This window comes from Rhamphochromis longiceps, linkage group LG11, assembly GCF_057381845.1.
Source record: "Rhamphochromis longiceps isolate RC_006_pf linkage group LG11, R_longiceps_female_GT1.1, whole genome shotgun sequence".
In the NCBI taxonomy this organism is placed as follows: Eukaryota; Metazoa; Chordata; class Actinopteri; order Cichliformes; family Cichlidae; genus Rhamphochromis; species Rhamphochromis longiceps.
Window position 1 is genome coordinate 21153545 of NC_140567.1, and position 23200 is coordinate 21176744.

General features: G+C 43.2%; 2 protein-coding genes across 6 annotated transcripts in view; one reads left to right on the forward strand and one right to left on the reverse strand.

The window, feature by feature from the left end:
- The first annotated feature begins 790 nt into the window (after positions 1 to 790).
- atxn1b (ataxin 1b) lies at positions 791 to 15848 on the forward strand. 5 transcript variants are annotated; one of them, XM_085422822.1, is made up of 4 exons: positions 4303 to 4711; positions 4865 to 4994; positions 8256 to 10323; positions 11927 to 15848. In XM_085422822.1, exons 3-4 carry the CDS (start codon positions 8518 to 8520, stop codon positions 12620 to 12622), a joined length of 2502 nt encoding a protein of 833 aa, XP_085278948.1. In that variant the 5' UTR covers positions 4303 to 4711; positions 4865 to 4994; positions 8256 to 8517; the 3' UTR covers positions 12623 to 15848. The 5 variants fall into 5 exon arrangements, with proteins under 5 accessions (XP_085278950.1, XP_085278948.1, XP_085278947.1 ...); XM_085422824.1 differs by lacking the exons at positions 4303 to 4711; positions 4865 to 4994 and adding an exon at positions 791 to 902; XM_085422821.1 differs by lacking the exon at positions 4865 to 4994.
- Positions 15849 to 17518: 1670 nt separating this feature from the next.
- The window catches only part of itga8 (integrin, alpha 8), a 42789-nt gene continuing 37107 nt past the window's right edge, over positions 17519 to 23200 (reverse strand). Inside the window, exons 25-30 of the mRNA XM_085422827.1 lie at positions 22040 to 22198; positions 20391 to 20507; positions 20166 to 20279; positions 19948 to 20049; positions 19739 to 19861; positions 17519 to 19651 (exon numbers count right to left, since the gene is read on the reverse strand). Coding sequence (XP_085278953.1) covers positions 19562 to 19651; positions 19739 to 19861; positions 19948 to 20049; positions 20166 to 20279; positions 20391 to 20507; positions 22040 to 22198 — 705 coding nt within the window. The 3' untranslated portion in view covers positions 17519 to 19561. The remainder of the gene's footprint in view (positions 19652 to 19738; positions 19862 to 19947; positions 20050 to 20165; positions 20280 to 20390; positions 20508 to 22039; positions 22199 to 23200) is intronic.

The following is a 23200-nucleotide window of genomic DNA, read 5'->3' on the forward strand; positions in this document are numbered from 1 at the left end:
TTAAAACTTTGCTTTTTGATGAGTCAGGACTGGATGTCATGACCCCGAACTGTAGTTTAGTTATGCTGCAATCAGCTCAGACTGCTGGGGACTTTCCATGATGCACTGACCCTTTCTTCTCCACCCCCTCTTTTCACCACCCACATAATTTACTACTGCTTGCTATAAAGTTTTGTCTTCTCTCTCATGTTTGTGTTCTGTCCTCGTTTCACCAAGCCGTCCTTTTTTTCTCCCTAACCGGTCCCGGCAGATGTCTAGCTGCCTTCCCCCCGATGCTGGCTCTACCAGAGGTTATACTTCCTGTCAAAAGGGAGTTTTCCCTTCCCACGATCACTAAGTGCTTGCTCATAGGGGATTTTATGATTATTTTCCCTCTAACATTTTTTATGTGTCTTTTACCTTGCTGTATAAAGCAAGATGATGTTGTAAGTCGACGCTATATAAATAAAACTGTATAATTTCATAATTCATAATTTTTTGATGGGGGATTTTTGGCTAAATATTTATTGCATTATGTCAGTGCTGTTTTAGCTCTCTGGTTTATCTGAGTGTGACTTATTGTGTGGAACACCTATACCTGCTTTGGACAGATGTTCTGGGGAACATTTTGAGAAACGATAAATGACCTAATGGCTACAAAAACAACTCACTATGGAAAAACAAACAAACAAACAAACAAACAAACAAACAAACAAAAATACATTTCGTTTCCCAAATCATGTGACCATTTGCATCGTGCAGGCTTCCCCTTAGTTGTGTGTAGTAGAAGCGCTTTTGCATGTCTGGACATGCCTTCCGCAGTAGTGGATGCTCACTTATGCCCGGTAAGTGGTGTGGATGCAGGACAGAATGCGGGTAATGATGCTTGGATAATTGTTTCTTCGACACCCACCAGGTTCAAGGTAGGCCTAATATGATGCATCTCTTTACATTTAAAGCTCAACCTTGAAAGAGTTGCCCCAGAACTTAAATTGGTACTTGGACATGTTTGGCTTTGGAGTGAAGGTCATACAGCGTTATTGCCCACAGCAAGTGGAACCCACTTGAGTTTTCACGGTTTTTTTTCCCTCGCTGAAAACTACTGAGTGCGTGAGTAGGAGAGAGCGTAGACTCAGTGTATAGGAACATGTGTGTGTTTACAAATGAAAGGGTACGTTGTTTATTTTGTTAGAACGATGATATGCTGCTGCTAAAATCACTATCTATTACTAGTGCAAGTACTCCAGGACTAGTACTGTCGCTACTGCACTACTACAGTGTAAACATTTGGTTTCATGCACTCACTCTCATTATGTGTGCACCATACTGAGAAATGTTGCTTAGACTGTGCAGCTAGGCTAGCAAAACAAACATATCGGGTTGGACCACAATAATCAGCATCCGATATTATTCAGTGTCTGTGAAGATGTCAACAGGGACTCAATATTCTGATCTGTGGTGAAAGCTTTCCCGACATACTAATGCAAGGAAGCCTTTGATCGAGATACAAACAGCCACATTTGAAAGCTCTGTCTTTATGCGACTTCACGCTTGATGTGATCTCCTCTATACACTGCACATTTATTTCACCCCATGCAACTTAAGCTGGATTTGTGAATTCTCGGAAGGCAGCGTGTCAGATCACTTGTCTGACATTAATTCTGACTTTCAGTTTACAGTGAGCCATTTTATGGCAGTGCAAACCTCTGTTTGTTGTTGATGCTTGTTTCACAGCGGTTTCGGTTCCCTTTCTGTGGGGATAGTGTTGGTCCTGAGGTTTACATTGGCTTGGCAGCGTCTTGGTAGTAATATCAGTCATTGTAGGAAGATGAGGCTGTACCCCTTTGGCAAGAAAGACACACTGCAAGTTTATTTTCTTTTTCTCTCAGGTTCAACAGCTGGAAAAACACAGCTTCAGTTTGTACATTTGGCATGTGCTTCTGCATGCCTGTGGTCATTTGTATCTCTGTCTTCCAGCTCGCTGAAGCTTCTGGCAATATATTAGGGTTTAATGTCTACATGGAAAAGTATGCATTTATGGTTTCACCCATGCAACACAAAAATTACAACTTTATACATATATATATTCATAGGTCCCACATCCTTTTCCTGCAACACTGGGATTGCAAATATCTGTAACACTGGGATTACATTTGCAGTAGCATTCCAACAGTTCCCTATTCTCATCGGTTGTGATGCCTTCTTGTTCCACTAGCTCACTTCTCATCAGAATGTCCTGGTTCCTTAACACGTGCAGCTGTGTTCAGTCATATTCTTCTTGATTGTACCGAGGTAGACTTGGGGGGCCTTGCCAGATGCCACAAGCCCTGGTTAGGATTTGAACTCCTGACCTACAATCAAGTGACGCCCTATGAGGAAGCACTTGGTGACAGTGGGAAGAAAAAACTCCCTTTTAACAGGAAGAAACCTCCAGCAGAATTGGGCTCAGAGAGGGGCAGCCATCTGCCACCATTGGTTCTATATAAGTTCTATATAAGAAGGACTCATGCAGGCTGGAGAAACTGATCAGGAAGGCTAGCTCTGTGGTCGGCATGAAGCTGGACACTCTGGTGACACTGGCAGAGAAAAGGACACTAAAAAAACTGCTGGACATTATGAACAATGCTGGGCATCCTCTGCACACGGCCATTAACAACCAGAAGAGTCTGTTCAGTGACAGGTTGCTTCTCCCCAAGACAAGAACTAACAGACTTAAAAACTCCTTTGTCCCACACGCCATCAAACTGTTTAACTCCTCTCTGGAGGGGAGAGGGAGGGGAAACAGGAGGACAAAGGAGGGGGAAACAACAAAGCTGTAGTGCCTCTTCACCTCACTGTGCAATACCTTGTGCAATACTTTTTGTAAATAGTCAATGGTGCAATAGACCTCAATACTTGAAATGTGCAATTCCCTTCGTATATTTTATTTATATTTGTCTCTGTATTTGTGTGTGTGTGTGTGTGTGTGTGTGTGTGTGTGTGTGTGTGTGTGTGTGTGTGTGTGTGTGTGTGTGTGTGTGTGTGTGTGTGTGTGTGTGTGTGTGTGTGTGTGTGTGTGTGTGTGTGTATAATATTCTGTAACTGTAACTTCTGTCGGTGCTGTGCTTTTGGAAAACGAATTTCCCAGAGGAACCCACCCGAGGGATTAATAAAGTTCTATCTTATCTTATCTTATCTTATCTTATCTTATCTTATCTTATCTTATCTTATCTTATCTTATCTTATCTTATCTTATCTTATCTTATCTTATCTTATCTTATCTTATCTTATCTTATCTTATCTTATCTTATCTTATCTTATCTGTATAAGGGGAAGAAGAGAGGAGAGAAGATACACTGTGGAAGAGAGCCAGAGATGAGTAATAACTAATGATGAAAGAGTGGTGTGTAAAAACACAATGTGCGAAAAAACGTGAGTGAAGAAGAGACACTCAGTGTATCATAGGAAGCCCTTGCAGGCCAAGGCCTATTGCAGGCTAAGTAAGGGAGAATTCAGGGTCACCTGATCCAGCCCTAACTATAACATAATATATATATATTTGTGATTTTGCCTGTGTAATACTGGGCTTATTGATGCAGTAGAAATGATTTGCTGTATTCTATAGCCTGTTTTTTCCCCCTCATTCAGCATCCTCTAAGAGCCTCCCCTGCTTGCCTCACCTACAGAGGCCCAGGAAGCTGGCTGGTCTGGTGCTGAGTGCCTCCTTGTCTTTCTGTTGTGAACTGCACAGGATATGCAGGAAGCCTTGAGGAGGGCCCCGGTGCCAACTGGCCCTCCCTGCCTGCACCAAGGGAAATATCTTTGGGGAGTCCTGGGGAGACCTATGGTGGGTGTACTCTGAGCCATTTTGCAGCTGAATAAAGGCTGAGAAAGTAAACTGTAGACCAGCTCATAGGGCAGATTAGGAGATTTGGCTCTACAAGAGGAAAAATGCATATGAAAATGAAAAAGTGCAAGGCGGAGCATTAACAAAGCTTTAGTGTACTGAGCACCACAATCCTCCCCTGGCTTGTGTGTGTCTGCATGTATGTTTGCAACATTAATATCCCACGGTTGTTCTCATCCATGCAGTATCTGCCTGTGCAAACCCTTTCTGAATCTCCAGCTCTCCCTCCCTCGCCCTCCGTCTGTTGCGCCCTCCCCCTCCCTGCTCTCGCTCTCTCTCTGTGTGAGCGTAGTCTGGGCGCTGAGCCAAGTAGAGTGTGTTTTTTTGAATGAATACCTGATGCGGCTGATGAGGCTGGCTGGGGGAGGAGCTGTGTCAGTGGAGTACTGCGAGAGAAAGAAAGAGGAGGGAGGGAGAGGGAGAGAGGCAGAAACACACACTGAGTGAGAGAGAGAGAAAGCGAGAGAGAGAGAGAGAAGCAACCAAGCAGAGAGGGAGCTGGCGGTCTGGTGGCCTTGCATAACACACGTTAGAGCAGCCTTGCACGTAGGTCTTGGTGTGAGCTCTAGAATTGGGGAACTTCCTTTACCGTCAGCTCGTTGCAGGGGCAGCATACCCTCCAAAAACCGGAATTCAGAGGCAGAGACAGAGAGAGAGGGGGAACGAGAAGGAGGCAGAACAGGAGCAGCTTTACAGCACAGGCTCCAGGAGAGGAGAGCAGCACAAAGGAGAGAAACGGGAAGAGGAGTCCTACTAGGAAACACTTCTCTAACACAGACGCACACGCGCTGACAGGCAGGAAGAATCCTCGGACATGCTCTGCAAGCAGTGGCTGTGGTGAGACTGGTGAGCTATTCTTAGTACTTTAAACAGAGGAGAGGAGGAGGAGGGAGGAGGAGGAGGGGGGGGGGGGGTGTCTCTCTTTTCTTCTTGATTTCTGGCATAGTAGTATTTTCTGCCCTGCTACTACACTCATGCGCTCTCACTGTCATCCTTAAGCCCCCCAGAGGCTACAGCTACAGCCACAGCATCAGTCCCACTGATCTGACCACAGTCACAACCAGCCGCTGGGACTGAACAGCAGTGACCACGCTCGTTTGCAGGGGTTCTCGCTGAGAAGGGGACGCATGTATGCATGAACCGTCTGCTGTGTGTCAAGCCGTGATGCAGAACTCTGGAGTCATTGTGAAGACAAACAGCCTGAACCCCAGTGCCTGTTCTTACTGTCTGCTTTAGTCTGCCACACAGTTAAGTCCGCCTCTTAAAGGCACAGGCGGCACTGTTGTACAGAGAAGCGGACAGTAAAATGGCTCTTTTGAATATTAGAAAAAGCAGTACGCTGTATTGATTTTTTTCCCCTGTGCTTGAAGCAGCAGTAGGTGAAGTGAGGTCCTATTTGCGTGCAGCAAATCATAAAACCGAGGCACACATTGTCTTCCACAATACCTCCCCTTTCTGTTTCATGCCAGAGCTCAGATTGATAATGATGTTTTTGTTTTCTATATATAGCCATTTGCTGTGCAGGGTATTCACTAACTGTCTGTGTCTGCTCTAGCAGGTGAGCCATGATGTAAAGTCTTGACAACAGGTTCATCACCCCGGGGTCATTGCACTAGCTTTCTGTGTAAATATTTGCCTAGATCTAAAAGATATTGTCATCAAATAATGTCAGTGCCTCTCTGCATAATCTGACTCCAGAGTAATGCTGCTGCTATGAAGCTGTGATCAATGCAAGGAGTAAATAGTAGGTCTAGGAGAAGACTCGGAGCTCTGGCGGAGGAAGTTAAGAGGCGGGGGGACTGGAAGAGCTGGCAACTGCTGCATAAGAGAGGAGATGTAAGTCTGCTCGGGGGGGCCTCTCACCTGGAGACAGCACACAGAAGAGGCTGAATGAAATCACCTCATCCGGACACACACCGCTGCACAAACCTATTTCTGTGGTTTATGTAGCTTTTTGTGAGTGTGTGTGGGAGTATGAAAAAAAGGGAAAGGGTGGCTCCATCACTCAGTCTGAGCTGAAAAGCATCAGTGTGATGAGTGGAACAGAGACAGTTCTGTCCACCCTCTCTCTCTCCCTCTGTTGTCATCCCTCCATGCATGTCTTAAAGGTGTCCGTCCCGGTCCGGGAGACTGACTCGGGGATCCCGTGCTGCGTGGCTCGGTGTGACACTCACATCTTGAAAGCTCGCCTTTGTTCTCCATAGTATCGCGTAGGCCTTATGTTTGTTGGTGTCAGTGTTCTAATAATAGGCTGATGGTGGAAAATCTAGAGAGGTTTTGGCTGCTGAGCCGTATGCGCGTGTGTGTATGTGTAACTGTGTATAGCGAGTACTGTGTCCAGGAAAGGAGAGACAGCTTCCTGTTTTAGTCTGTTGACACTGATGCTGTGTTTTTGTGGCGTTTGAGAATCAAAGCGTGCTGGCTTTGTCTTCCAGTGCTGCTGTGATGATAGGAGGTCCTTGTGCTTCAGATGTGATGTCATTACGGTGTTGACACGGTGTTGCTGAGGTGGGGTTGTTGCCGCCGAGCGATGCCGCACAGTGTCTCTCAGACTATAGCGGCGGCTGCGTCACCGATGGGGGATCTCTCAGCGAGGCGGGGGCAATGGCGCTCTGATGCTGCAGGCGCTGCTCAATGTGGGTCAGGAGAAGCAGCGTTCTCTGTCTCCTTCTCATTCCCTATTATTCCTCCTTCTTCCCAATTCCTAATCTTCTTTTGTCTCTCCTCTCGCTCCCTCGCCTCCTTCCACATCCTGTCGTTTTGCTTTGCATTTCTCCTTCTCCTCCCCCTCATTCTCCTTCTTTCTTTTTCTGCTTCTGTTTCTATCTCTGCTGTTTCCCCCCCCCTTTGTTACATCTGGTGGCTCTACTTGTCTGCAAGGCTAGATAAATTGCACAGGGGTTGTTGCTGCTTTTCGAGACAGTGACCTTGCCAAAGCTGGTGTCAGGGGTAGATGTGTTTGAGTAAAAAAGGGACCAAGATCGTCTTCTGTGCATTTTCCCCCCCTTTTTTTCTTCCTTCTGTTTTTATGTAACATGTCTGTGGTTGCCTGCTGTAGTAAACCTCGGCCGTAAGATGAAAATACACTTTAGCATTTTCCAATAGTGGAGCTTCTATGAAAGGAATGGAGGAAGAGAAAACGAATGGATGGATGGATGTGTGTGTCATATAGTCCATTTCAGTCATTCCTCTGGCTAATGAACAACTCAGAGTCTTGTGCATTGACCCAGAGATAAGCCTGAAGAAAAAAAACAATCTCTCAGTAAAAGAAATAAAAGAAACACATAATATGAGCCAAAATACTGCATGTTATTGTGGTTTGAATTTATGGAATTTGCATTTCCCTCTATGTGCATGTTTTACAGATATCATATCTGCGAGTACAGATGCCTGAATCTAAACTGAACCTTCCACTAGCTACTAACTAACCGACCCCCTACACATCAAACTTTCCTCCCTATTCCTGTGAATAAACACATTGTTTCACTTCTCATTTAACTCAGCTTTCACTCTGCCTCTTGCTAAACCGGGCTGTTACCAAACTCATTCATTGTTTGCTTTCCGTCCTGTATTACATTGAACTTTGATACCCTTTATAAATAAGGTATAGATGAAAAAAAAAATCAAGGATCTTGCAGAATGTAATACAATCAGTTTTCAAATTGTTGAAATCTTGTGTGCATATTGTTTTTGCTTCATTTTCTAAAGTACTCATGATGCCAAGGTCTTAGACTCTTAAAGTAAAGACAAAAACATATGGTCCTCTGGGGCTGTTTCTCTGTGTGCTGCTATCCCTTCACTCTGCCCTGCTTTCTTACACTAGACCCTGGAGCAAGATAACAGCCAATAGCAGTGCACATGAGACTGCACACAGACACGAAAACACGGCAGTTCTGAAAACTCCTGCCTGGTGAAAACATGAGAAACCCTTTCCACATTATGCAAATGGTGACACACAGCATTGCACTGTATTTTCCTGTGTATTGCTCGTGGAAAGGCAGGCTGAGGGTTGAACTATGACTGACGAGTCTTTGTAGATCCTTGCAGATAGTATTTGGAGTCTACTCACAGAGCGTCATGTAGCCTACACAGACTGCACTACGTGTTGTGTTCAAGCACATAGACCGACACGAATTACCTGCAATGCTTACACCAGCTACCACCTAGTGGCAAAACATGGAGCAGCAGCTTCACAAACATGGAAGCAAGGGGGTAGTGGTTTTGTTTTTCTTGTTTCCACCTCTGCAGAGCATTTTGAAAATATGTTTAATAATCGCTGCCTGAGCAGACTGGGATATTTCTACAGTGCCATTAGACGAATGAGATTTAATTCTAATTTCAGTTTATTTGTTTAGCACAAATGCTGACGTTAGCTTCTCTCTGCCTTCAGATTCCCATTGACATTGTGGAAGAGGCGGCTCGATCAGAGATGATTCCTCATGAAGTCTTTGGGGCTCATTTTGTGAGCAGGAATGGCTCCGTCTTCTCCGGTGTGAGACCCTGAACAGTGAAAACAAACAACAGAGGCAGAGTCACCAAGCCCAGAGAGGCTGGCCCTGCATATAACCACTGAGGGGAGGTGAGATAGAGAGAAAGTAGCCTCAGAGGGACCTAGAAGCAGTGCCAGGGAATATTAAAACTGCAGCGGCACAATGAAATCTAACCAAGAGCGAAGCAATGGATGCCTTCCTCCTAAGAAGCGTGAGATCCTGGCTATGGAGCAGAGGCCAGTGGTAGTAGCAACAGCAACACCACCTGCTGCAGTTGCGTCTGATAGTCCCCACACAGAAAACCTAGCATGGCTGGCCAGTGTAGCCAGTGAACGCTGCAAATCCAGGGAAGTAGATAGCCCTAGATGTCCCATCTCCTCTGCTTCCTCCTCTTCTCCCTCTACTTCTATTCCTTCTTCAGCCACACCTATATCTGCCCTACCCTTGGCCTCTCTGCCTGCAGTTTACCCCGCAGCTCTACCCCAGCAAGCTGGAACAATCCAGTTTGCTCAACTGGGACCCAATGTTCAGTTCATCAGCTCTGGGCCCTATGCAGGATACATATCCTCTCATATTATTTCAACAAATGCTAATACTGTGCAAAACAGCTCGACCATAGTCGGACAGCGTCCCCAGCTGGATGGTTACACCACTGCCCTTATCTCGCCCAACACCAAAGGGGAGCAGCAGTTTCAAATAGGCCTCTCCCCCACTGAACTGGCCCCCGTGTCACTCCCAAGCTCTCCTCAAGTCACCAGCCAGTACATCCACCTGGACAGCAGAGCACCTCTGACTGTCAGCGGAAATGCCGTCGCCTCACCTACGGCCCAACTTCAGCTCCACCCTCACACAGCCGTCCTCCCCCAGACGCTTACGCTTGCTCCTTCCCAGCTCGTGGTCCAGTATGCAGATGGTTCTGCTGGAAAGAAACCAGAAGGGCACGCTAAGGCTGTGCTGAATGGGGAAGGGGAAGCAGCCAAACAGGCAAAAGCCACTAGTCAGCCAGCAAACCATCAGCAGGTGCAGAGTTATGAGGCCAGACATATCCTCCTACCTGCTGACTATGGCCAAAACCCTGCAGGACTCCAGACCTCTTTGGTGCTTGTGGCCCAGCCCAACCATGGAGTTGAGCACGAAACTGGCTCAAATAAGATCTCTTTAGTCCAGACTGAGAAAGGAGGGATTTGCTTGGGAAAGCCAGTGTCCAGACCTTCGTCTTTTGCCTCCTTTTCTTCGTCAGAAGTGGTGAAGTCTGTTGCTCCACATACTGTCATCCAGACCACTCTACCCCCTGACGAGATGCCAGCCAGTCTCTACTCTTCCACACAGGCACCGATCATTGGCTATATCACAAGTGCAAACCAGCATACTGTCAGCTACCACGCAGCACTGCCTCCGCACCTGGTCATCCCGAGTGGTCAGTCCCTTCTCATTCCAGTCAGCAGTTCCAATAACTGCACAGAAATGGAGGTTAGTCGTACTGTAAGTGCCCTCACCTCCACTACTACCCCTCAGATATCCACCGCCATGCCTCATGCCTATCTGGCCACAGCCCTGTCCAAGTGTGAGGCACTAGGGCCAGATGGAAATCAACCACCCAACGCAGTTGCTCAGGCTCCAGCATTGTCAGTACTGCCTTCAAACCCGATTCCTGCAGTGGTGGCTACTCCCTCCCCGACTCCCACTCCGGTTCCCGCTTCTGTCCCTGCTGCCATCCAGGCCTCCCCCTCGGTTTCCGCTTCCTCCTCTCCTGTGGCGCTTCCTCCTTTCTTCATGCGGGGCTCCATCATCCAGCTGGCCGATGGAGAGCTGAAGCGTGTGGAGGACCTCAAGACAGAGGACTTCATCCAAAGCGCTGAGATTAGCAGCGAGCTCAAGATTGACTCCAGCACCGTGGAGCGTATTGACAATGGTCAAAGTCCTAATGCTGTGGTTATACAGTTTTCTGTAGGAGAGCTCAAAGCCCAGGTAAATGATGTCACATTCATTTTATTGTTTATTTTTTAAGAGTCTTTGCAATCTCTAGTCTTTGGCACCCCCTGGTGAAAATCTCAAAAGATACATTGGCAGCAAAAATCTGTATTGCTTCCAAACAATGAAATCATGAAATCGTTGACAGCATTTCTGTAACAATCCACTTTTGCTTAAAGCAGCAAAGTACTTTAAGCTGCAGTGTTTCAAAATTCATCCATAATTTAGAAATGAATTAAATTTAAATTAAAAACACTCTTCATGCTGCGCATCTTTATTTTCCAAACCTCTAACTCGCTGTTTTAGAACAGATGCTAAAAATAGATTTTACACAACACAGCACTATATTTGAAAGGCTAAAAGTCATTACTTTTATAGATGGGTGAATCTGGGCATGTTACAGTTGTTTTAAAAGCCATATGGACTTCAGCCTGACTGATTCTAGAGTATTAAGGTCAACAAACGACACCACAGCTAAAATAAATAAATAAAATCTAACATAGAAATCCATGCTCAAGTGGAATATATATATATATATATATATATATATATATATATATATATATATATATATATATATATATATATGTGTGTGTGTGTATATATTAAAATACATTATATTGAAAAATGTCACTGCTGCTCAGATTTTGACACTTTAAAAAAACAAACAAACACTTTTTATTTCAGTCAATTCAGTTCAGTTTTATTTATATTGTGCCAAATCACAACAACAGTCACCTCAAAGGTGCTTTAGATCTGTGAGCAAGCACTTGGGTACAGTGGGGACGAAAAACTCCCCTCCTCATGGAGGGCCTGCCATCTGCCTCGACTGGCTGTGGGAAGAAGGGAAAGGAAAAAAAAAAAGCAGACAAGCGAATCATACAGTAGATGTGGCATCACTGTACTCTTTTTAGTTGTTCATTAAGTATGGATTTATGTTAAATATATTATAGAGTGAACAGCTGATGTTTATGCATCATTAACACACACTAAACACAACTTTGTCATGTTTCATTACCGGTGCAAATCTACCAATGCCGTTGACTTAGGCAATCAAGCATTCGTTTTTCAGTTGTTTTTTAATTGTTTTTTTTAATTGTAAGGTAAGCATTTCAACTCCAGGTCCCTATGACTCAATTTTTTCCCCCAATTTCTTTTGCCTTTGTCTCTTTCTTAAGTGAATTATTTGCTGCTCTTGGGGCTCACTTCAATCCAGCTGGCCCAGTAAGCAGTGACAGTTTGACAGTGAGCTACCATCCACCTTACGGGGACCCTGACACTGAAGCAAAAATAGAATCCACCCACTTTAAACTATTTTTTTGGTGTTTTTTCTACTTTTCTTTTATTATTAACATGCTGTATGTATTTGGCTTACGATGGTTTTTGTTTTCCTGTGGTGGACTAGCGACCTGTCCGAGGTATGTCCCACCTCTCACTCAAGGACAGAAAAAATAGACTCCAGTCCCCTTGCAACTTTAAGTTGGATAAGCAGTCCAGAATATAGATGGATCATTGAGGTGGATGCATAGATGGTTAAAGGTTTTCTGTGTGTCTTTTGCAGAAATTTGACTGACTCTGTTGTGCTTGTTCTCCTGTCCAGGTGTGTGTGGAGGTGCTGGTGGAGTATCCTTTCTTTGTCTTTGGCCAGGGCTGGTCATCGTGCTGCCCTGACCGGACCACACAGTTGTTTGAGCTGTCCTGTGCTAAGCTCTGTGTGGGGGATGTGTGTGTGTCTCTGACCCTCCGTGGCATGAGGAATGGTTCTCTAACAGACAGCTCAGCTTTGGGGAAAAAGCTAAAGCCTGGCCACCTCTCTGACTCCTGTCACAACATGGATCCCAATCTAAGGAACAGTATGAGTGCAAACTCTGTGGGCAGTAACAACGGTCTTCTCATGAAGGCTTCCAATGGAGACAGACTGGAGAGGCAGCAGGCCACTGGTCCGGGACCAGGAGTAGAGCTACCAGCAGGATTGGGAATACTTCCAGGACAGGCAGAAGGGATCTACAGAGCTGGACCTGTGCTGGCAATCTCTGGGACTGGAGACATAAGACAGGAATCAGTGAAAACAGACATGTCTACTCTGTCTAAACAACAATGCAGTGAGACAGAGAGACCTGCAGTCCGCAAGAGACGCTGGTCAGCACCGGAGCGAGACCAGACTGAGAGAGCTGAGGACGAGCCTCCCGTGACTCTGCCCAAACCTTCCTTCCTTCCTCACGAGGTCAAAATCAGCATAGAGGGCCATTCACGTACAGGGAGTGAAAGATGCTTGAACAAAAGAGTAGACTGTTGAGAGAATTTTAAACACCTGCAAGATGCGTTGTGTTTAGTCCCCACCCCCAACCTCCTTCTTGTTTCTCTCTATCCAGACTACTGTAATATAAGACTAAGTTTACGCAGTATTTACATGTTTTCTTTTCTTTCATACAAGTCTGATACATATAATTAAGGACAGCGGAGTACCTTCATAAGTGGTATCACACACAAGATCAGTGCAATCAATGCTGAAAGCAAAAATGAATGCAGAGTGAATGTTGAGTACGAATGGCTGGCACACATCTGAGAGTCATTTGGTTTGCGTGTCACATATCATAAGCTGGCTCTCCGTTGGAGATGGACTTTAAACATGGTGGATGCAGGTCAGTTAACCATTTAACAAGAGCAAGCACAAACCCTGACGTCAGTGTTTAGAAAGTTTGGTTGTGATTCACTGTTAATTTGGTGTGTTGTGGTGCAAGGGAGTCGAAGAGAGACCTTCTGATGTTTTGATGAGAACGCTCAGTCATAACAACGATAAACTCTGAGTTTTAGTTGGTTTTTTTTTTCATGCCGTTACAAATCCATATGCTACTGCAGGTGGCCTTGTCTGTGTATGTGTGTGTGCGTCACTGACTGTTTGTGCCTGAGCGTTGGTCTCTGTGTGTGTGATTTTTTTTTTCCCATGTCTGTTAAACAGACCACAGGATTAAAGCGTACATGTTGCTGGAAGCTATGAGCTCAGTTGTTAACCTGTAAATCAAGACTGATAAGGCCTGAATGTAAACCACTCAGTCTGTCCTCAGTACTGACTCACGTTTGCCACGCCACTCACAAGATAAGGTGACGGCAGCTGCACATAGATGCATTCCTCTGGTAAAGTTCCTTTGTTGACTTTGCCTCAATACCTTGACCTTGAGTTTTAGTCTCATACTTTCAGCGATTGCGTGCTTCACTAAATTACATCTGTCGTTAGCTGTGGCTGCTGTGTACAGTGTTTCAGATCCATACAAACAGAGATAATTCAAGTTTCAGCTAATTCCTGTGTGGATTGAGCCCTAATACTGCAATGCAAAACATAGCTGGCTAACTGCATTAACTAATGAGGCACCCGGAAGACACAGAGCAACATTCATTTGGGGTGTTTTTCAGACAGCCAGGAAGACGTTAAGTCCACTTTATCATACTTTTTAGCTTTTTTTTGTAACCACTTCCTGAAGAGTATATCTGGCGCTTGCTAATCTCTGCATCACCAGCTAGTTGCTGAGATGCTTGTCTGCTGTTTGGTGCTGGACGAGTACAAGCTAACTGAAATCAGCTGCCAGTAAGAGTGTAGAGAGTATGTTGCAGGCCACAACTGCACAATATTAAACTGAACGATGCTGAACAGCTCTGTGGCTCTCTTATTATTGCAGTGAGCTTGCTTTCATTACAGAATCTATGGCCTTAGATCTATAGTATGTATGTAGTTCACAGCAGCACATGGTTCTTTGGGTTTTTCTGTTAAAAACCTTAAAGGCGGTGTGCCTTTCTTAAGCCCATACATGTATTTCAGAGCACTGCTGTTCCGATTAAAACAGCAAACTTTACTTTCTGACAGTAGATTAGTGGACATGTTATTTCTTTCCTAAAGAAATATCCTACAATTCATACTCAGGAACAATATATGTCTGTGTGCATGTGAGCAGCCAGTGTATGCTGTGTGTGTGAGTGTGTGTACGGCCTGAAACAATGTTGTTTGTCCACAGTCATGTGTACATGTGTGTTTTGACAGCAGCACTTTGATGAAGCGTCCGAATGGAGTGTGGTGGCGGTGTCCCTCCTACTCAGCTACTATGAGATATTATGAGAATAACTGACTGTTTTTCATCGCATCGCATGTCCTAAAGGTTTATCACTGAGAGAGAGAGAGAAAGCATTATATAGCGGAGCAGGGAATGTAAACACACATTGGGTAAACTTTATTTTTGATGATTTATAGAGCTACTATTCAGAGAAAGAAAGAGAGAAATGCAGAGTTAACTAGCCAGCTAGTGTTGATCATGTACAGTGCATTGTAATCTAGAAAGTGTACAGTGTGTATTTAACCCTTATGTAGCCTATGTACTGTATGTGCCACGGCACCTCCTTCTTCAATCATTCCATTAATGCACCAAAACCAAGTGGTCCTATCGTTTCCGTCACTTCTGGTATTGATCAAATGTCAATGAATGTGCTATACATCTTCATAATTAGGGCCTCCTCAGACGTAGTTTGATTTGCACACTGCAACGTTACAGTATGTGTGAATATGGACTGCAGTTTCTCATAATAGCCATTGAACTCCTAAAAGGGGTTTATTGTAAACCCAAGTAACCAGACTGTTCTGTTTGTGTTTGACTGCTCAGGCTAAACACTGCCCAGTGACTGTTCTCCAAAGCTACGTGGTCTTATATCCTACTCACTGTTACAAAGCAGAGCTCCTGTTTGATCCATTTCCTTTTCCTAGCCTGGCCCATGTTTGTATTTTCCTAAAGCAAATTATTTTTCAACTGTAAGGACTCCATGACACAGGAAAAACATATTTGAAATGTCAAGTTAATGTTTAAAGGAAAAAAATTTTTTTTTAAACTTTTTCTTATTGTCAACAAATCTCTTCGCTGCCCCCTGTCTGTGGCATCAAACTATACTCATTTCTACTGAATAGTTGGTGTTAAAGCTAAATCATAGTTTATATTTCATTGGACATAAATTAGGAACTGAACCATATGGACAAAAGTACCAGACCACTGCACATTGGACCTACAGGAGCTGCTCGGCCACGGAAACCCATGCTATGAAGCTCCACTTTTGAATGTTAGTCACGATTTCCTTTGATTACGAATCGTCATGTTTTTTTCACGTGTTTTTGTTGACAATAAGAGAAACATGTTACCAGTCTTAACGTCAAAAGCCCTGCAGAGTCACACAGTTATTGTTGTTAGTCAGTCCTCTACTCAGCTGTGCGTGCTGTGAATTAAATGGTGTGTATTAATAAAGGTAAATAAAGGTGGACATCACCACGCTAACGGGGGCGGAGTTTGTACTTGAAAGGTTGGTCTGCACTTGTAACCACACGTGTAAGCGCTTTACTGCAAGTTCAAGACCATTGGTTTCCCCCCACAGCAGCCATTATGACACAAAATGACACGTAAACGCAGAAATCACATGAATTATAACGCCGCACCTAAACAGAACAGATGGTTCATTAATGTCAATAATAACTCCTGCGTTTTCCAGCTAATTCATGCCAGAATGGCTGCTGTGAAGTAGGTCTATATCACACTGTTGGAAAGGTTTAGTAATAATATAGATCCAACCCCTTTAACTCTAATTTATATTCTAAAGATGGGCCCCTTAGAATATGTAATTTTCACAGCTGTTCTGTACAATGTTGAATATGGCATATAGGTGCTGCATTGTGGTGATCTATGGAATTGCACTTTGACATATGGGTGTGTGTGTGCGCGTGTGTGTGTGCGTGGGGAGGGGTGAAAGCGTAACTGATAAACACAAGTAATGTACAGCATGTCTGGGAGGAATTGTACGCTACCTGTACAACATCTCAGCGATTTGTAAATAGCCAAAGTCTTCCATTCTAACGTTGGTATGACCTTGTTGCCAGTGGAGAGGAAAAACACTGATCCCCATGTACAGACCTTTAAAGTGACATTTTATTTCTATAAATACTTCATCATTTATTTGACAAGGATACAAGATACCGCTTCACCTAAGATATTTTCTTTTTGCACCAGCTCAAAAACCCAGGAAATAACGGGAGTCAAAGACTAAAATAAAAAAAAAAAAAAAAAAATTTTTTTTGTAATTTGGGTCTGTTTGGATAAATCTTAGCTAAGATAGAGTATGTCCTATATGCGTACATTATGTAGTAAGTATCAATAATGTTCCTTTATTTTGATGGTGTTGATATTTGCTAGTCAGAAAACTGTTAAATCTTTACTCCAAATGTTTGATTTTACATTTGATCAAATATATTCAAAGAAATAAAGAGATGATAAAGAATAAATGCAGCACGTGTCTTTTCATGTTTCCTTTCCACAAGATGTCCTTGCTTACCGTATTGTAAGGGTGAAGGTGGGGAGGGGGTGTTTTTGTGTTTGTGAGTGACAGAGGTAGAAGGAAAGGGTCCGTCAGCTGTGTTTTCATGTTCAAATGAGGCTTACCATCTGTGAGAATATGATAAATGTTTCCACTCGAGAGATATCCGATAACGCCTTCGCTTCCACTCTCCTGCTTTGATATTTCTGACAACGATCTTTCGTATTCTGAATAGCAGTCACAGCGCTGCAGAGAAGCTCTTTGAAGATTGTGATTGCCGAAATCTTTGCTAAATAACACAATCCCATTTCGTTTCTTTCTCATAAAACACTAAATAGTGTGGATTTAGTGTGGTGCCCATTAAGTCTCAGTTCATATTGAGAACATGCACACATTCATATTAAATGAGCAGATTTACCTCTTGCAGGATATTTTATCAGGAACATCTTCGTGTCCTGAAAACCGAGAACTTGTAGTGTGTATTAAATTTGAAATAGCTGCTCCTTAATGGAGAAACTCCAAGGAGCAACGCTACTCTCAACAGATGTTTTCCTCTTCAAGGTAAGGAACTTCAATGAAGAAATCAGCTTTGGAAAAATAAACTGTATACAGAGTGTCTGTACATCAAACTAGTTTTACATTCTTAGCCACACCCACTTAAATCTTTATCTTTCTACGTGATAAAGAAATGCTGCTGTAGTAAATGAAAGAAGTCTCTCAGTACGGCTTTTTGGCCTTAAACTGTAAGAAATAAACATGGAAAATGACAGAAATTTATTTTTTTAAAGCCACTGTAAAACCACACATTTCTATATTAGATAAAGGAACAAAACAGAAACTTTCTATAATTTAATTGTTTATTTATTACTTATTTACTTGGTTCAGTATGAGAGGCCATAGGTGAGGTCTTCAGAAAGGACGATGCAAAATGTATGAAAATACATTTAAATATCCAAAGTTTATGCCTTCCTCCACTTTTACCAAAGCCACCCCGCAGGCCCCTGGACCTTATGTTGGACACCTCTGACACAGAGTGTTGTAAATAACTGTAAATTAACTATAAAGAGGGAGTTGCTTGCATGTTCTCCCCGCACTTTTGTGGGCTGTCTTAAGGTACTCTGGCTTCCTCCCACAGACCAAAGACTTGCATGCATTTGGTTAATTAGCAATTCTAAACTGATAGTAGGTGTTAACGTGAGTGAGAACAAATGTCTATATGCGCCCTGTTGAATTGGATAAACGGAGTATTAAAAAAATGGATGGATGAACTATAAAGCCCTTTACATGCCATCATTATCCTCTATGCAGAAAGTGTATGGCAAATGCACGGCACGAGATGGCACTGTGTTTCCTTAGATAACATAGTTTCTTTGCACAGACACTTCTACACTCCACCACCTGGGGGAGCAAGAGTCCTTCCTCTGATTTGGAGACAGTAGACTTAAACACAGACTGAAATACCCAATTTATTTATTATCCTTGGGTGCAAAACTTCTTTAAAACTTTGTAAAGAACTGCAGAGGCTGTCATATTGGAAAATGAACTCGTTAACCTTGCTCCTCTGACAAGGCACAAAGCTATTGTACACAGTCTATCATGTACAAAAAGTTCTTTACTGGTTTTCTGTGCACTTTGCAGAAAATACATTTACTATTTCTTTAACTTGTAAGCGGACACGGCAATGTGAAGTTCAGCAATCAATCAGTAATCAAGCAACACTTTATTCTAATAAAACTTCCCAGGCGATACAAAAATCGGAAGCAGCTCAAACGTACACGTTAACTTTTAGTTTTTAATTGAGGGAAATGCTGATGTTCTCACTGCTTTGTTCTCCATGTCTGTGCAGGATACAGATAATTAACAAACATTAAATGTACTGTTAAGTAATACACAGTGCACGCAGTAATGTACACCATCTCTGTCTCGGACTGCGTTGCGTTTCTGATACGGACTGTGGCTTTGCAGCAAGTTTTTGAAGTCTTGTCAACCGCTATTTTTTTTTTAAACATCCAACATGACAGACAAAACTTTAATTATCAGGACAGCGCTTCAGCCGTGAATATGCGGCCTGTTCCTCGAAGATAAATTCTATACTCACTATAAGAAAATAATAAGTTATTTTGTTCTTACTGGTATCGCTTTGTTCCTCTCTTTTTGATTGTTACGTGTTGGCTTAAATCAGTCTAAAGAAACGCTCCATTCAGCAACAATAATATCACAATTAATCAATTACAGTATGCACACAAACAATGGAAACGTTAAGCTCTAATAAAAATAATGCCAGTGTAAACAAGCTTAAGTATCACACAACTCTCAAATTATTGCACATACATTCATAAATATACAATTCAACTTTGTGCCTTTTCTGTTTATGCATGTGGCTGCATCTCATGTGTGTGTGGGTGTGAACTTGGATAAATTAAATCTGGTGGTGATAGACATCAATAACTGAATGACACAAGTGACACCTATTAGACACGTATGTACAGTACCTGCACACACACCGACTTACACATACACACACTCACAACAGCACTTGTGCATAGATCTAAAGTCTCTTTCTCTGTTACTCAAACAAAAATGTGCAGTAACACATTTAAAGCATTGTTTTGGTAACAAAGTGCAGTCTGTCTTCAGTTCTGGTGCTTCATCGCAATCTATAAACAAAAGACGTGTGTGTGATGGAGCTTGTTAAGTGTGCTGGTCCAACTTTGCTTTGGTCCCAGTCTGTGTGGAGCTGCAGTTTTCGGTTTGTCCTTTCAGTTCGGTTGATTCACAGAGAGACCTCGAGCCAAGGAATGTCGGTCCCGACTAATACAGATCCCAGATCTGATTTAAGTCATTCAGAAGGTGCGCATCCCTCCTAAACCGCTGTCTTACAACCAGCAGCTGTCACGTCTTATGCATCACCTGTTTGATCAGACGTCAGTTTCTCCTGGTCAGAGATGTCATCATCGGCAGGTGGCCGCGCCCGGTCAAAGAAACCACACTGAGGGAATCACATTAGCCAGTTAGTAGAGTTTTTAATAATTAAACTACCACAAGGAGTTCTGAGGATAGTGGATGATGTATGTACCTTCCACATGGCTAATGTCAGGATGGCCAGGACCAGCAGCCCCAGCAATATGGCCAAGATGATGACCCAGAGTGGAACAGCGAATGATACATCAGGAGTCCCCCATAACACCAGAGTCCCCATCTGCAGGGAAAAAAAACTGTCTATAAATTTTTCCTTATTTCTCGAAGCTTGGCATAAAGACTCATTTTTATTGCTTTTTATCATACCGCGCTTCTGTGCTGAGGCAGCGTGGCGGGTTGGATGCGATAAGGCATCGATGTGACCGCAAAGGACACGGTAGAGTTGAGAATGTAGGGGTCATTACGCCGCTTTAAGATAAAAAAGTTATTATTTTAAAGGTGGCGTGTTACATATCAGACCTTCCTGCTGAGTGAGTTGAGCGATTAAAGTAAAACAAAAAGTTAACACAAAAAAATCAACTGACCTGCAGGAAAGTGTGCGCCCAGAGTCGCGATCGGATCTTTACCACAGCACTCTGCCCGCGATCCAACCGGCCGACCACACACATTATCTTCAGACAGGAGACATTAGTGCAGTTCTGCATAAGGAGAGGGTTGGTGGAGGGAGAAGAAATATATCAAACACCTGTGAATGGCTAATGAACATTTGGCTTAGTTTGTTTTCTTTAGAGACTTTACAGTTGGCTCACCAAGGTTTTATTGCTGTAATCCTGAGCGGTGCTGATAGATCGTTTGTGGCGGTGAGGAGGACTGCTGGTGTTCCTCAGGAAGCCCAGTAATTCTGGTGTGTCCTGGAGAGTGGAGATCTGAAACAAACAGGGAAATGTTATCAATGCTTATTGTTCAAGCAAGTAAAAATGATCATTTTACATTTGAAAGAAAAGAAAATTTGATATATGATTCTCCAACTGGTCCCGGCAGATGGCTGTCCCTTCCTGAGCCTGGTTCTGCTGGAGGTTTCTTCCTGTTAAAAGGGAGTTTTTTCTTCCCACACTCACCAAAGCACTTACTCACGGGGTGCCATATGATTGTTAGGATTTTCTCTGTTTTGTCTGTATTATTGTACGGTCTTTGCCTTACAATATAAAGCGCCTTGAGGCAACTTGGCGCTACATAACTAAAATTGTCTGCCTTTTTGTATGAAAGGTACCTTGTAAATTAACTTGCCCTGTCTGTTTCAGTGCTTACAGTTTATAGTGCCAATTTAATCGTACTCTAACATGTGTTAGTGTATTCTGTCAGTCCAGACACCTTATTAAAACTCGTTGTTTCACTGCGGCCTTTTTTAGGATTTTCTAAGATGTTTTAGAAGACATAATAATATTACGCAAAACCTCCAGCAGAGGAATAAAAAAAGCAAAATGTTAAGAAATCTCATCGCTGATCTTTTGAAGGGTTGAAAACGATTTAATTTCCGGGTCATACCATGAAGCTGAGAACAGCGAAAAGCAGACACGAGCGAACAACCTGAGACTCTTGAAGTCACAACTCTGAGATTACAGATAAAGAGCCAGAATGGTTTCTCCTCTAGGTGTTTGTCTTCACTGTATAATTACATTTAAACATTTTAAAAACTGGACCAGTTGTGCAGGACATGAAACTACTATGACTCTTACATCAGCTAAGAAAGCAAAGGATAGCAACAACATGTATGCCTTTATCTTCCTGCAGCTCAGTGATTAGCATCTCTGCCCCAGAGATGGCACTCAGAAAACAAGCCACAGATGCACGGATAACTGATTTACCGACTGTAAGTAACACGGATGTTGAGACGCCAATTACATAGAAGGAATTTGGAGAACATTATGTGAATCTCTTTGCTTGTGCGATCTTGGTATAACACTTCGCAGTCAGGTGAAAGAAGTAACTACTGTAATCAGTCTCCTCAGAGGATCTGACACATGCTGCTGTTTTCATAGATGATTACACATTCACATTTTCAAATAACTCCATGTTTTCTTTTCCAATTATCCTACGCGTGATATCATAGATACTGGAAATGATTCCAGCTCTCATTTCTGCTTGTAAACATAACAATCCATCTTACTTGTATGGAGCCTATTGGGGGAAAAAAAACACACAAAGAACACAAGAATAACGGCAATAAGAGTGAATGGCATAAATGGTGCCATTAAGGGATAGAAAAAGATATAACTAATGGTATGAATAAAAAAATGTACCTAAGCCGGTTTGTATGAGTAGGTGCTGTAAATGATCAGTTAGAAATGCACAATGTGCAAACAGACTCATTCTTATTAAAAGCAAAACACCCACATGTCATTCTTGAGATTGTTTTTTGGCTGCATACTTGTATTGCGCACTGTATATTTCATGTTACCTCTAAACCATGCGGGTTAAGGCTGGTGTTTGTCCGGCAGCTCACTGGTCCGTCAGTTTTAATCTCCATGGCATACAGCAGGTTCTCATCGCGGAAGCGAGACGGCCAGCCAACGTGAAGCTCAGCCTCCCCGATGCTGCTGGGACCGGAGTTATGGAGCTGCGGGTGAGAGCGAGGCGGCAGAAAAAACAGCGAGACTTGTCAGTATTCTCCGGCCTCGGTCTCAAGCGGCCAAAGCTCTAATCAGGTTATCATAACTGTGGGATGATGAAACGGGCCACCTGTGTTTTCATAATAATGAAGATAATACTAATGCAGCCTCGAGTCTCTCGGGATTGAAATACAAGACAAGTAAAACCTACACCATCACCAGCTTCATCATTCCATATCTAATTTAGGATGACTGAATTATGAGCTTAAATGAACCATCAATTCAATAAACCCTCTTTTGTACTCGCCCCTTTCTTTGTCTATTGCTCTCTCACACACACACACACACATATATATATATATATATGTCCTCACATATGCACACGGTCATTAACACTGAAGCAAGTCATCCAAACAGGACATGATCCTGTTGCTGCAGGGCAGGAATTCTGCAAGAGGAAAAGAAAAAAACCCCTCTGTCCTCTCTAACTAGAAGCAGCTGCCCACTGGGAAAAGTACGGCAAATGAAAATCATTATCAGCTGCGGGACAGACCAGACACCGCAGTGCTCCGGTTCAATGAAGCTGCCATCTATTTAAAATAAAAAGAAATCACATGTATAGGAGACAGATGCACGTATGCACATGCCCCTATTGTTAAGTGTCGCCGGCCTGTCTGCCACCCCCCCCCACTATCCTGTTTGACCTTGTTTTTCCTCTTAATAATTATTATTTATTACACTATGACCCCAGTTAAGAATGTTTGCATCCATGCTCCCTGCTCGCCTTGTTTTCTCGTTGCTCCTGGTTCCCGCTGTCTTGCTTTTTCCTGCCTTTGCAGCAGTAATTGCTCTTCAGCTGGAGACCTTCGATCAGCCAGAGTTTAATTCTTTATAGAGCTACTGGTTTTACTGTGTCCTTCATCTTGCAGAGCCCCTACCCTTTGATGTGGCCTAATACACAAGTTTCCACACCTATTTTCCGCTCTTTTCATCCTAGACGAGACTTTCTG

Excerpts from the sequence above, each read along its gene's own strand:
- atxn1b (XM_085422824.1), top strand. The coding sequence starts at position 8,518 with ATGAAATCTAACCAAGAGCGAAGCAATGGATGCCTTCCTCCTAAGAAG. Across the intron at positions 10,324-11,926 it reads TAGGAGAGCTCAAAGCCCAG|GTGTGTGTGGAGGTGCTGGT; the intron begins GTAAATGATGTC and ends TCTCCTGTCCAG.